We start from the raw sequence: 14,101 nt of genomic DNA on the forward strand, positions 1-14,101 counted from the left end.
GGTGTTTTCAAGCTGACACTACTCTACCCCATGGAGAGTTAAGTGTAGTCATTGTCCCCAAACAGGGCATAAAAGAGGTAACTGGAACACTGGCCAGTATCAGGCTCTTCTCCCGGGACGGTGCAAGAAGGGGGTACAAGAGCCAGGTCAGGCCTTGGGCTGGACACCCAGGCTCACAGGTACTGGGGAAGACAGAAAGATCTGCAGAGAAGGTCAGACTAACTCCATGGATGGGGTGGGCACAAGTTGGCATGGTGTCCTGCAGTGTCCTCTTAATATTCCACAAGGAATTTCTGGGAGCTTAAGGATGACAAGACTGTCTTCAATCCTTGGGTGACCCTGTGGCGTGGTGGGCCAGGACAGTCCTGCTTCCCATCTACTCGGCTGGCCTAACTATTGGTAGAGCTCCTTTTATGCTTTAAGTCTGAGGGTAGATGACAAGATTTATATCTGTCTTCCCTCTAGTTCAAACTTCATCTCTTCTCAGTAGGAGGCTCCAGGAACTATTCCTGGTCCCCCCCATACCCTCCTGGAGCAGGGACATCAGAACACTCCTATGCACAGGTGCTTGGAGTAGACCTGGACACAACAAGGCCCTCAGAGCCTTACAGGCAGTGAGCAGAACTGGAAGGAAGACCAGCTCCACACATGTGCCCTCCTTTCATGCATTTGTGACCTGGCCAATAGGGGAGACACTGTCACCTATAGGGCAGTGACCATAGGCCTCTGAGCCAGGAGCCATGTCCTCTCCCTTCTTCTGGTCCCATCTCACAACTTGGTGGGGAGAGGGCAGGTAGCTGGGTGGAAATGAAAAGAAAATGATGTTTTCCCAAGACTCCTCCTCCTTTCGCCCTCAACTCCAGAAAATATGCTCGGGCTAAGGATATTGTCAGGCCTGACTGCAGTGATAAGTGCCCAACCCAGCAGGACAGGCTCAGAGCCTTGTGAGGTAGGGAGAGGATGGGAAGAGGGTGAGGAATTGGGCAGATAGGCCCAGGCCTGGTTCTCAAACATTTGGACAACACACTAGATGGGACAATGATGAAGAAAGAAAGGGATATTTCTGGGCACTGAAGAGAACGCCTATAGCAGGGGTGGACGATCATGAGGGCAAGGCCCATGTGAGATACAGGGAATAAAGAATGAGCATAATGCTGTGTCCTTTCTCACTTTCTCACATATATGCCCTGTGCCCCTGGCCCCTGCCAGTCCTATATCCCAGGGCCTGGGACATCACCAGACACGAATTAAATACTCAGTAGATATGTCACATACATGCAACACACTCAGAACCTTCTTGTGCATGCAAGTGTGGGCACATGCACTCACTTCTGTATCCAGAATACAAAAGTGCTTCACTATTCTGTACTACCTGTATCTACCGCTCTTTGGGCGAAATGGTTTTTGAGCTCCCTTCTGCTTGGAAATTGAGATGTCGTCTCTCCTTCTGAAGTCAACACAAACAAGAAAGTGTCACAATTTAGAACATGATATTCATATGTGTCCAAAAAATCCAAGTGAATGTGTGATTTTAGAGCAAGACAACTATTCTTTAGTCTGGACTTTTCTTTGACACCTGTTGCTTCTATAATCTCTAAGTATGAAACTCACATTGACCCTAGCAAATCTTCTTGCTGTACCTGTGAGCCAGCAATGAGTGCTAGAGGGTTTGGGAAAGCACAGTGGGACTTGGCAGCTCTTAGAAGGCCACGGGAACCAGCCTGTTATTGGAGAATCACCTTTCATAGCTCTTCAGATTCTGATTATGTGGGTTTATTTGATGCTGCAAAAAATTTATAATGAATGCCTGCCTTTACACAGTATCTTATAAACCTGTATAAGTGACCCTCCTATAGCTGTCCATGCGACTCAGAGGCCACATCCACTCCACAGAGGAAACTTAGGCCCTGAGGAGGGAATGACTTGCCATAGGTCCCCAGCTGGCCAGTGGCAGGATGAAGGGAAGTGCAAGGCTGTCAGCCTCCAAACCCAGGCCCTGTCCTTTATGCTATACTGCCCTAGGAGTATAGCATAAGCCCTAGGAGAGCAGTATAGCATGAAGTATCTAGAAGTGCTGCTGGGTGTCATAAAGGTAAGTAGCCTGGTGGACACTAACCAAGTCAGCAGCCCAGCATCCAACTGGCATGATCTTGCTGCATCCCTGGAGAAGGGCTCCTTGGTCTGGTTGCCCTCCTCTGGGATGTGATATGTCCTTCCCCGCAGAGGCACATCCAGGAAAGACAAGTAACCTGGAAAGCACTGACTGCTCTGAACATAAGAAACAACATTACCACTCTGTCTACTCAGAAGCCCCAATACCAAGAAAGACCTTTGAATTGAATAGAAACAAATTTTCTAGGTGGCCAAGATAGACGCTATCCAATTCATAATATAAATTACCTTCATTTCCCTCATAAAGATGCCCTCTGCCAGAGCCTATTTGTTCTTTTAGAGTGGCCCTGGCTCTTGACTTCCCTCATCCAAAGCATCTAAGAATGAAAAACTTGTCAAGGGCCTCAGAACACACCTCCACCCCAGCAGCAAGATCTGACAGACCAGAATTTTGCCATCAGGTAGGACACACACAGCTATGAAAAACAGACACAGGAATTCTAACAATACAACACCAGTGGCCACACACCTTGTCAGAGTCCCTAAAAACTGTATGTGAGTATTTCGCATTGCTGGAAATTTACTGAGAACCCACCACATGCCAGGGTAGTTATGTTATTTCAGTCAGTCCTCAGGTAACCTCATAGATACCCTATTTTACAGTTAAGTAAACCAGCGTTCAGAGGGTTTACCTGCTCAGAGCTCCACACCTGGCCCTGGGCAGGGAGAAACTATCATCCAGGTCTGGGAGGCCCCAGTGCTCAGATTCTACCCCCTGCACCATGCTTCTCCCCACCAGGGCTGGGGCCCAAGACTGAAGAGCGCAGCCTGAGACTTCAAGAAAAAGCAAAACCATTATCTGTGAATTCTGCTTAAGATAACAAAATAGCTGATGAGAAGTACTTAAAGAAAGGCTTTATGTATTGGAAATGTCCACTTAACTTGGATATGTGTTCTTTAACACACCATGGATTTTGAATAAAGCATTATTTAATGACTTTTAAATTATTCAGATCTGGGCATGAGAGAAGAGTTTGTCCTCCGTCTATAGTTTGTACCCATCTGTCAAGTAGGTAATGAGGATAGTCCTTGAGGGTTTCTGAGAAGCCCACCAGCCCATTTATTCACTCACAGTGTTTGTAAACTGATCCCCTCCTGAGGTGTTGCAAGATCCTGGGTAGTCAGATTCTGGTTTTGATGAGACAGAAATACACAATAGCTTATGACCAGGAAGAGAATGCAGTGTTATGGATGTGGGTTATGGACCACATTATGTTTAGGGGTCCTCTACCTGCCAAATTAAGTAAAAAAAAGAAGATGAGGAGAAAATAGAAGTACAAGTGAGAAAAAAGAGAGGAGTCAAGGTCTCAAAATGTCTCTGTCCTTGGAGAATGCAAAAGGAGTCCTTGATAGGGGAACCAGTTTTACCTAGAGGAAGTATGTCACTAATTTCTTCTGTTCAGGTAGGAAAAGCAAACAAACTTGCACACAGTTGTCATAACAACCACAAAGCTCTTTGAGCTCTTGGAGTCAATAGGAGAGAAATCAATTTTCACTTGACTTGCTTTCCATCCTGCCCAGACAACTTCTTGGAGGGACAGGGGGCTAAAGCCCTGGCCTCCCTTCTACCAAGCAGAGTATCTTCTGTCCAGGATGGCTTATGGGGGCTGTTATAAGGAAGGACAGACCAGCACTCTCATCATATGTCTTGGGTCATGCCTGCCATCTTGGGTTCCCTGTAGGCCATGAAAGCAGAGGGGCAAGTCCTGTATTGGGGTAAGCTCTGCTGGTGGACACCACATCCTAAAATGAGAGCCACAGGCTGAAACACCTGGGGGCCATTGCCATCTGCTTGGAACACAGAGACTGTGGACATCTAGGCCTGTAAGAGAATGCTGGACTCACCCTGACATCCAGGCCATCTGTCCCATTCCCATCCCTTCATCCATGCAGCCTTGACCCTACCTCATTGATGGCCAGCTGCTCACCACCCCCTCCAGGGTGGCTGTAGTGGTGGCTGGAGCTGTGCATGTCCTCAAACAGGTCTTCCTCACTCTCCGCCTCATCAGCACGGAGGGCTGTGTCCAGAACTCCATCAGGGATAGCTGGAAGGAGAGACACCAGGTGGCAAAGAGGAGCTGAGGATGGGGGACAAGCAGAGAAGGAAATGCACCTTTGCAGGATAAATGATCTTTCTTTGAGAGGTGGGAGAAGACCTGGGGACTAGTTTTTCAAATCATTTTTGCTGCAAAATGTGGTCTGGTTGAAAGAGTGCACAAGGTGACTTTTGCCCCATTGCTCTTGATCACCTAGCCTTCAATCCCCACCATCACCCTAAGGAAACAGAAATATCTGCCAGAGCATGATGCTAAAGAGTCCCCTCCAGCTGAATTCAGTTCAAAGCCTTCTACCCACTAAATAATGACTCCATTATTTCCTAAGAATAATGCTAACAATTTATTCTGAAATACATATGTATCCAAAGAAATATAAAGTAATATATTTGAGTATAGTTTAGAAATTAATAAAATGATCTCCATAGTAATTACTCTGCTTAAGAAAATAGCAGAATCTCGGAATTCAACTATCTGCATGCTCTATTCTGACTGCATTCCCTTCTTTCCTTTGGAGCTATCTATTATTTCTATAAATCACACCCGTGCTGTGTTCTAGCATTTATTTCTGCTGAGTCTTCTATGGTTTGACCTTATATAAATGAGACCATCCAGTACTGTTTCTGCTTTGGCTGGCCCTTTTTTTTTTTTTTTTTTTGCTCAACTGCTTATGTAGCTGTAATTGATTCATTCTCACAGATGCACAGTCTTATCATGAACATGTCAAATTTTACATATCCGTTGCACTGCTAGAGAGCAGCGGGTGCTTTTCTGTATTGCTGCTAGTATGAACGACGGTACTGCAGACATACCTCCACACCGCTGGGGCACATGTTCCAGAGTTTCCCCTTGAACAGTGGTTTTCAACCTCTTTTCCATTACTACCCCCTAAAGAGCCCTTTATACATTGTTTTCCTAATTGTCCCAACGAAATTTTAATACCACAAATATACTGTATGTTTGTTATGTTCCATGGCTCTTTGGAAGGCCACAAACCATTGTCATGCCTAAAATTTTTGCCCCCTTTGGCAAAAATCATTACCTCTGTTGTGAATTGATAGTCTAGGTGGATGGGTCCCAGGTGTGGTATCCCTGGGTCCTAGGTGTGCCAAACTGTTTCCCAAAGCTATTCTACCACTTAAAATTTCCAACAGTGTGTTGCCTCGGTGGCTCAGTTGGTTAAATGTCTGACTCTTGGATTCAGCTCAGGTCATGATCTCAGGGTCATGAGATAGAGCCCCACCTCAGGCCCTACACTCTGCATGGAGTTTGCTTAAGACTCTCTTTTCCTCTCCCTGTCCTTGTCACTGACGTGCACACATGCCCTTTCTCCTCTCTCTCTCCAATTAAAAAAAAAAAAAAAAAAAGACGTCCAACAGTATGTATGAATGTTCCCACCACACCCCATCCTAGCCAGCTCTGAGGACTGACATCATCAGACATAGTTGACAGGCTGATGGGTGTGGAATGGAATCTTACTATAGTTTGAATTTACATTTCTCTGGCCACTAATGATCACTAATGAGGTGAACACCTTATCCATGTTTATGGGTCATTGGTATTTTTTTAATGTGAAAAATCTATATCTATTGATATAGATAAGGTCTTTAATGTAATCAATAATGTAAAAAATATATTTCTATGTATGTGTATATATACATACACTGCCCCAATTCTGCATGCTAAATCTTTTTCACCCACTTGTATCACAAGTATCATCTCCCACTTTGTAGTTTGTCCCATCTCTTTAAGGTGCTTTTGGTGAACAGAAGTTCTTAATTTTCATATAGACAAATTTGTCAATCATGTCCTGTGTGGTTTATATTTTTCGTGCTGATAAACTCTTCCCCACCTCAAAGTTGCAAAGGTACTCTCCTATGTTATCTTTCAAGGTTTTGTAGTTTTTCTTTTGACATTAAGTTTTTATTGCACTTGGGAATGATTTTTGTGTATTGTGTAGTTTGAAATCTGTGGTATTATCATTTATAATAAGAAATATATACTTGGACTTTGACCCTTTCCAGGCACAGAGCTCCTGGGGTATCCTATGATAAGAGTGATAAAGGTTTCTTTTCTTATGTTAATGAATACTTTGGGAAAGCCCCTAGGTAACAGGGATGGGCTGCCCCCCCAACCTACTTCTAGGGAGGGGAAAGGGGCTGGATCAATAGGCAGTGCCAATGATTTAGTCAATCACACCTACATAATAAAGCCTCCAAAAAAACCCTAAGGACAGCATTTGGAGAGTTTTTTAGTTGGTGAACACATGGAAATTTGGGGATAGGGCATGGAAGCTCTGTGACTCTTCCTTCAGAATTTCCTGGGAAACTCTTCCATCTGGTTGTTTCTGAGTTCTATCCTTTTGTAATAAATTGGTAATCCAGTCAATAAAATATTTCTCTGAGGTCTGTGAGCCGCTCTAGCAAATTAATTGAACTCATTGCAGGACTTTGTTGGAACCTCCAATTTATAGCCTGTGGATCAGAAACACCTGGGGCTTGTGACTAGTACCTGAACTGGGAGAACAAGGGTGGTCATATAGGACTGAGCCCTTAACCTGTGGGATCTGAAATTATCTCCAGGTGGTGAGTATGAGAATTGAGATGAATTGCATGACACCTTGCTGGTGTCTGAGAAATTGCTTGGTAATGGGAACACACATGAGAATGGGTCCAGAACTTTTAGAATCCAGTTTCATTTTTTTCTGTAAAGATAAGCAATTTTCTCAGCATCATTATGGAATAGACAGTGCTTTCCAATGGATCCATGATGTCTGCTCTGGCCTTAAATTGAGTTCTGGACTCTATTCTTGTGGGAGGCAGAGTAAAGTAATAGCCTCCAAAAAGTGCCAAAGTCCTAATCCCTGGAGCCCATGAATATGTTATTTTACATGACAAAGAGGAATTAAGATTGCAAATGGAATTAAATCTACAAATCAGCTGATATCAACATAGGAGGATTATCCAACATTCCCTGGGTGAGCCAAACATAGGTGAAAATATTAACTTTGTGAAGACTCATCTCAAGCATTTCCTCTGGGCAAGTCGTATCTAATATCACTCCAAGGACTGACATTGGTTTCTATCTCACTCCCTAGGAGCTTTGTACAGACAATGGTCGTGGCGCTTATCATACATCCCCTATACATTGCACTGTCTGACTATCTCCCCAAAGGAAGTAACCATGCCTTATTCCTTGATGTAGACTTCAGTAAGTGTTAAAGAAATGAATGGATAAAGTAATGGGAGCATGGTGGACAGAGGGAATGACTGAATAAATGAATAAAAAAATGGAGAGACGAATAAGTGAATGTAGGGAGGCCTGGAGGATGATGGCAAGTAATGGAAGGCAGAGCCTCTGGGGCCTGGCAGAGCCAATGCCTGGAATACAGCTAAAGCTTCATGCCCATGGCTGAATATGGACACAGAAGCACGGAATTTGAAAGCAGCACTCTGTCCCTGGAAATGACTGGAGAAGTCCTCTGTTCCAGCCTGGCAGCAATTGCCTGAGCCCAGCTTAGGGGCAGGAGCTAAGAGCCCTGCCCCTGACCCCACACAGTCAAGAGTCCCAAGGAACCCTCATCATTTTTATTTCATATTTTATTGTTTTTAAATGATTATTATGGAAAGTTCTGAATAAGTACAAAGGGAGAGAATGAATATTGTGTTCCCATTATCCAGCTTCAGCAATTTTCAACATGAAGGCAATTTTGTTTCATCATCCATATCCCCTCCCCTTTCAGATCCTAGATATGATACAATTCCATCTGTAAAAACTGTAGTATATAAGAGATGAGGACTTGGTCTTTATAAAAAAAAAAGCTATAAAACATATCTAAAACAAACTATAATCCATCAGAGGTTATCTTAGTGGCATACCTTCTCCTCTAGTTCATTAAAAAAAAATTTTAAGGGCATCTACATGACACAGTTGATTAAATGACTGACTCTTGGTTTTCTGCTTTGGTCTTGATCTCAGGGTTGTGAGATTGAGTTCTGTGTGGGGCTTTGCACTCAGTGCAGAGTCTGCGTGGGATTTTTCTCTCTCTCTCTGCACCTCCCCCCACCCAAATAAATAGATAAATCTTAAAAAAAAACACAAAAAAACTTTTATTTTGAAATAACTCTCTAGGGAATTGTAACTGTAGTGCAGAGGTCCTGTGTACCCTTCACCCAGTGCTTACAGCTTATGGAATTCTGATAAAATATCACAGACAGGAAAGTGGCCTTAGTACAATGTGTGTTTATGGTTCTATATCATTTTACCATCTGTGTAGATTTGTGTAACCACCATGGCAACCAGTATGTAAGCTTTGGAGGATAACTTTTTCACTCAGCTGAATGGCCTTAAGATCCATCCAAAATGTGTGTATTTCTACCACATCCTTTTTGTAGCTTACTAGTTTTCCATGCAACGGGTATATTAGTTTGTTCCACCTCCAACCCACTGACAGACATCCAAGTGATTTCTGATTTCAGGCTGTTGTAAATAAAGGTCCTATGAACATCTGTGAACAGGTTTTTGGGTGGACCTAAATTTTCATTTCTCTGGGATAAATGTAATTGCCCACGGGTAAAATTGCTGGGTCATATGGCAATTTATTGTTCAGTTTTCTAAGAAACTGCCAAACTATTTTCTTAAATCTTTTTTTTTTAAGATTTTATTTATTTATTTGACAAAGAGAGATTACAAGCAGGCAGAGAAACAGGCAGGGGTTGAGGTGCAGGGGTGAAGCAGGCTCCCCGCCGAGCAGTGGTCCCGATATGGGGCTCTATCCCAGGACCCTGGGATCATGACCTGAGCTGAAGGCAGAGGCTTAACCTACAAACTATCTTCTAGAGTAGTTATACCATTTTACACTCTCATACTCAACAATGTGTATTTCTCAGAATCCTTACTTGCATCCAGTATTGTCACAATTTTATATATTTTTTTAAAGTTTTATTAATTTATCAGAGAAGGAGAGAGAGAGTGCAAAAGTGGGGAGAGGGGCAGAGGGACAGGAAGAGAGAGAATCTTAAGATAAGATCTGACCTCCCAGAGCAGGGCTCAGTAATGACCTGAGCTGAAACCAAGTGTTGCATGCTCAACTGACTGAGCCACCCAGGTGACCCTGTTAACAATTTTATATTTTAGACATTTTGATGTATAGTGTATAGTGTATAGTGATATTGTATCATGGTCTTAATTTGCATTTCCCAAAGACAGGTGCTGTTAAACATTTTTTCATGTGCGTATTTGTAATCTATATACCTTTTTTGGTGAAGTATTTCTTCTTCTTCTTTTTTTTTTTGCCCTTTTCTAATTAGATTGTTTATTGTTTTGATGTTGAGATTTGAAAATTCTTTTTTTTTTTTAATTTTTTTATTAAGTAAACTCTACCCTCAATGTGGGGCTTAATCTCATGAAATCAAGAGTTGCATGCTCTACCAACTGAGCCAGCCAGGTACCCTGGAAAATTCTTTTTTTAAAGTTTTTAAATTTAAATTTTTTAATTTAATTTTTGTATTTTTTAAAAGATTTTAAAAATTTATTTGACAGAGATCGTAAGTAGGCAGAGAGGCAGGCAGAGAGATGGGGGGGAGGCAGGCTCCCTGCTGAGCAGAGAGCCTGATGCAGGGCTTGATCCCAGGACCCTGGGATCATGACCTGAGCTAAAGGCAGAGACTTTAACCCACTGAGCCACCCAGGTGCCCCTATATTTCATTTTTAATATAATAAACAGTCTACACCCAACATGGGACTCAAACCCATAACCCTAAGAACAATACTAGCTGAGCCAGCAAGGTACCTCTGAAAATTCTTTATATATTCTAGCTATGAGTCCTTTGTCAGATACATGATTTGGAAATATTTTCTCTTAGTCTGCAGCTTATTCTTTTATCATCTTCACAAGGGTTTTCATGAGCTAAAGTTTAAAATCTTTGATAAAGTTCAATTTATTGATTTTTCCTCTTATGGAACATGCCTTTGGAATCATATCTAAGAACTCATCACCAAACCCTAGTTGCAAAAGATTTTCACTTATGTTTTCTCCTAAAAGCTTTATAGTTTTACCTTTTACATTTAAATCTATGATCCATTTTGAGTTGTGTTTTTCTTTTCCTTTCTTTTCTTTTCTTTTCTTTTCTTTCTTCTTCTTCTTCTTTTTTTTTTTTTTTTTTTGGGTCAACCCTAGATAAACTAGATGATATGGACAAATTCTTAGGAACACACATCTACCAAAAATGACTCAAGAAGAAACAGAAAATCTGAATATATATAAAATTTGTAAGGAGACTGAAGCAATAGTCAAAAACTACTTAACAAAATAAAGCCTAAGAGTAGATGGATTCACTAGTGAATTCTACTAAACATGTGAATAAGAATTGGCATCAATCTTTCTCAATATCTTCCAAAAACTCAATAAGAGAAAATACTTCCTCATTAAAACCAGACAAAACACCACAAGAAAACTATAGACAAATATCCCTTATGAATATAGATTGCAAAAATCCTCAACAAAAGATTAGTAAGCTGAATTCAATAAGTAAACTACTAGTGAATTGAATTCGACAGGATACTGAAAGGATTATATATATCTTTACCTACTAGGATTTATTTTTGGAATACAAGAATAGTTCAACATATGAAAACTGTTCAATGCAATATATGACATTAATTGAATGAAGGGGAAAAAATTACATAATCATCTCAATTGATGCAGAGAAAGCACTGGCAAGATTCAGCACCCTTCCATGATAAAAAAACACTCAGCATATTAGAATATAAAGGAATGTCCTCAATATGATGAAGGCCATATGTGAAAAAGCCATAGCTAATATACTCAATAGTGAGAAACTGAAAGCTCTTCCTCTAAGATGAGGAAAGACAAGGATGCTCACTTACCACTTCTATTCAAAACAGTATTGGAGGTTCTAGCCAGACCAATTAGGCAAGAAAAAGAGAAAAAAAGACATCTAAAATGGAAGGAAGAAGTAGTTATTTCTTTTCAGAGATGACATGATCTTACATATAGAAAACCTTGAAGAATCCACAATAAATCATTAAGGCTAACAAATTCAGCAGAGTTGCAGAGTACAAATCAACACATAAGAATCAATTTTATTTCTGTATATTTTCAAAGAACAATTTGAAAAGGAAAAAATTAATTGCATATAGTCATATTGGAAGTAACAAATATACATAGGAAATAAGTTTAACCAAGCAGGCAAAAATTATGTACACTGAAAATTATTAAACCTCCTATAAGGTATTACAGAAAATTGATAAATGGAAAGACATTCCATGTTCATGAAGTGGTAGATTTAATACTGTTAAGATGACATTACTACCCAAAGTAATCTACAAATTCAATGTAATCCCCATCAAAATCCCAATGGCATTTTTACAAAAAAAAAAAAAAAACTTACCCTAAAATTCATATGGAATATAAAGACACCCTGAATAGCCAAAATTATCCTGAGACAAAAAAACTAAAAGTTGGAGGACTCACATTTCCTGATTTCAAAACTTAACTACAAACGCACAGCAATCAAAACAGTGTAGTACTATCCTAAGGACAGACATGTAAACCAATAGAATAAAATAGAGATCCCAGAGATAAACTGTCATACATATGGTCAGATGATTTTTGACAAAGATGCCAAGATGGCCAGTGGAGGAAGAGACAGTCTCAACAGTGTTGGGAAACTAGATATTCGCATTCAAAAGAATGAAGCTGGATCCTTACCTTACACCATAGACTCAAAATGGATCAAAGACCTAAACATAAGTATAAAAACTGAACTCAAAGACTCTTAGAAGAAAACAGAGGAAAGACTTTATGACATTGGGTTGGGAAATAGTTTCTTGCATATGACATCAAAACTATTGGCAACCAAAAAAATAGGTAAACTGGAATACATCAAAACTTGAAAGTTTTGTGCATTGAGGGAGAGTTTCAAGACAGTGAAAAGGTAGCCCACAGAAAGATGTGTCTGATAAGAGATTAATATCCATAATATGTAAAAAAACTGTTAGAATTCAAGGACAAGAAAAACAATAACAACAACAAACTGAATAAAAAATAGGCAGAGGTCTCGAATAAATATTTCTTCAAAGAAGATATACAAATGGCTAATAAACACATAAAAGGATGCTCAACATCACTGATAATTAGGAAAATATGAATCAAAACAACAGTGATATACTGCTTCATACCCTTTAGGATGAGCTACTATTAAAACAAATGCCAAAAATGAAAAACATGGGAATAACAATCACTGGGGAGGATTGGAGGGAGTAGGACCCTCAGGCACTGCTGGCAGGAACATAAACAGTGCAGCTGCTGCAGAGAACAGTTGGTAGGTCCTCAAAAAGCAAAACATAGAATTACCATATGATTCAGCAAATCCACTTCTAGGTATGTACACAAGAGAAGTGAAATCAGGGAATCAAAAAGATACTCATACACCAGTATTCACAGTAGCATTAATTACAATAGCCCAAAGTTGGAAACAACTGAAAAGTCCATCAACAAATAAATGGGTAAGCAAAATGTGGTATATATGTACAATGGAATATTATTCAGCCATAAAACGGAACAAAGTTCTATTTCATTCTGCAACATGGATGACCTTTGAAAACACTAGGCTAAGTAAAATGAGCCAGGCACAAAGGACACACACTGCATGATTCCATTTCTATAAGGTACCTAGAATAGGCAAATTCATAGTGACAGAAAATAGATTAGAGGTTACCAGGCTCTATAGAGATAGAGGAACATCATTTACAGCTTAATACAGAGTTTCCACTTGGGTTGATAAAGCTTTAGCAATATATAGTGGTGATGGTTGCACATGTGAAAATAATTAATGCCACTGAATTATACAGTTAAAATGGTAAATTTTAAAATATACATTTTATCATAATTTTAAAAATTAATAATATATACCAAAACCCACTGAATTTTACACTTCAAGTGGGTGAGTTGTATGGTATGTGGGTTATAACTCAAAAAGGCCGTTTAAAACATTGGTTGGCTCTATTTGCTCAGCACTGTTTCTGAATTTTCTTTTCTGTTCCAATGATCTATTTGTTTATTCCTCCAATACCATACAGTCTGGACTACACAGTTTTCTGTAGCTACATAGTAATTTTTGCTTATGTGCTGCCGAAGCGAACACAACTACATAGTAATTTTTGAAATTTGGTAGGGCAGTTCTTCCTTAATATATCACTCTTTCTCAGAATTGTTTTGGTTATCCTCATTCCTTTGCCTTTTATATACATTTTAGAATGATCTTGTCTATAGTTAAAAACTACAGTCATATTTGCTGGGATTTGATAAAAATTGCACTAAAACTGTGTGTCAATTTGGAGATAACTGACATCTTTACAAAATTATTGAGTCCTCCAGTTTGTGAACATGAAATATCTTAGATTTTCTTTGATTTCTTGCAGCACTGCATTATTTTAAATCAAATCCCAGAATCCTATAATTTAATCTATAAATACTACAAAACATGTCTTAAAAGATACAGTCTCTCTGCCATCCTTTTTCTCTGGGGAATTTAAAAATCATTAAAGGTCTTGAGAGAAATGAAAAGATTCAGAGAGGTCTTGAGAGTAATAAAATAGATTCTTTGTAAGAGTCACTACTTTCCTCTTTTTTTTTTCCTTAGGCAGTCTCACCTGTGGTCTCAACAGCTCACAGAATGATTGCTCACCTAGCAAACTTAGACCCCGGAGAAAAGAAAAGCACATTTCAATGTGAGTGTCCCAATATTTTTACTCACCATCTAATATCCCAGTTTCCATCACAGGATCTGGGACAGAAGTGGTATTTTCATTAAAGGAAAGGTGGGGAATTCCAGGGGGTGAGTGGAGCCCAT

At 40.0% G+C, this 14,101-nt stretch overlaps 1 protein-coding gene across 1 annotated transcript in view; it reads right to left on the reverse strand.

Annotated features, from left to right (window-relative positions):
- ARHGEF4 (Rho guanine nucleotide exchange factor 4) overlaps positions 1 to 14,101 on the reverse strand; it is a 250,864-nt gene that overhangs the window by 18,226 nt on the left and 218,537 nt on the right. The window contains 1 exon segment of the mRNA XM_032354033.1: positions 4,078 to 4,217. Within this exon segment, the coding sequence (XP_032209924.1) occupies positions 4,078 to 4,217 (140 nt within the window).

This window comes from Mustela erminea, chromosome 8, assembly GCF_009829155.1.
Source record: "Mustela erminea isolate mMusErm1 chromosome 8, mMusErm1.Pri, whole genome shotgun sequence".
Classification (NCBI taxonomy): domain Eukaryota; kingdom Metazoa; phylum Chordata; class Mammalia; order Carnivora; family Mustelidae; genus Mustela; species Mustela erminea.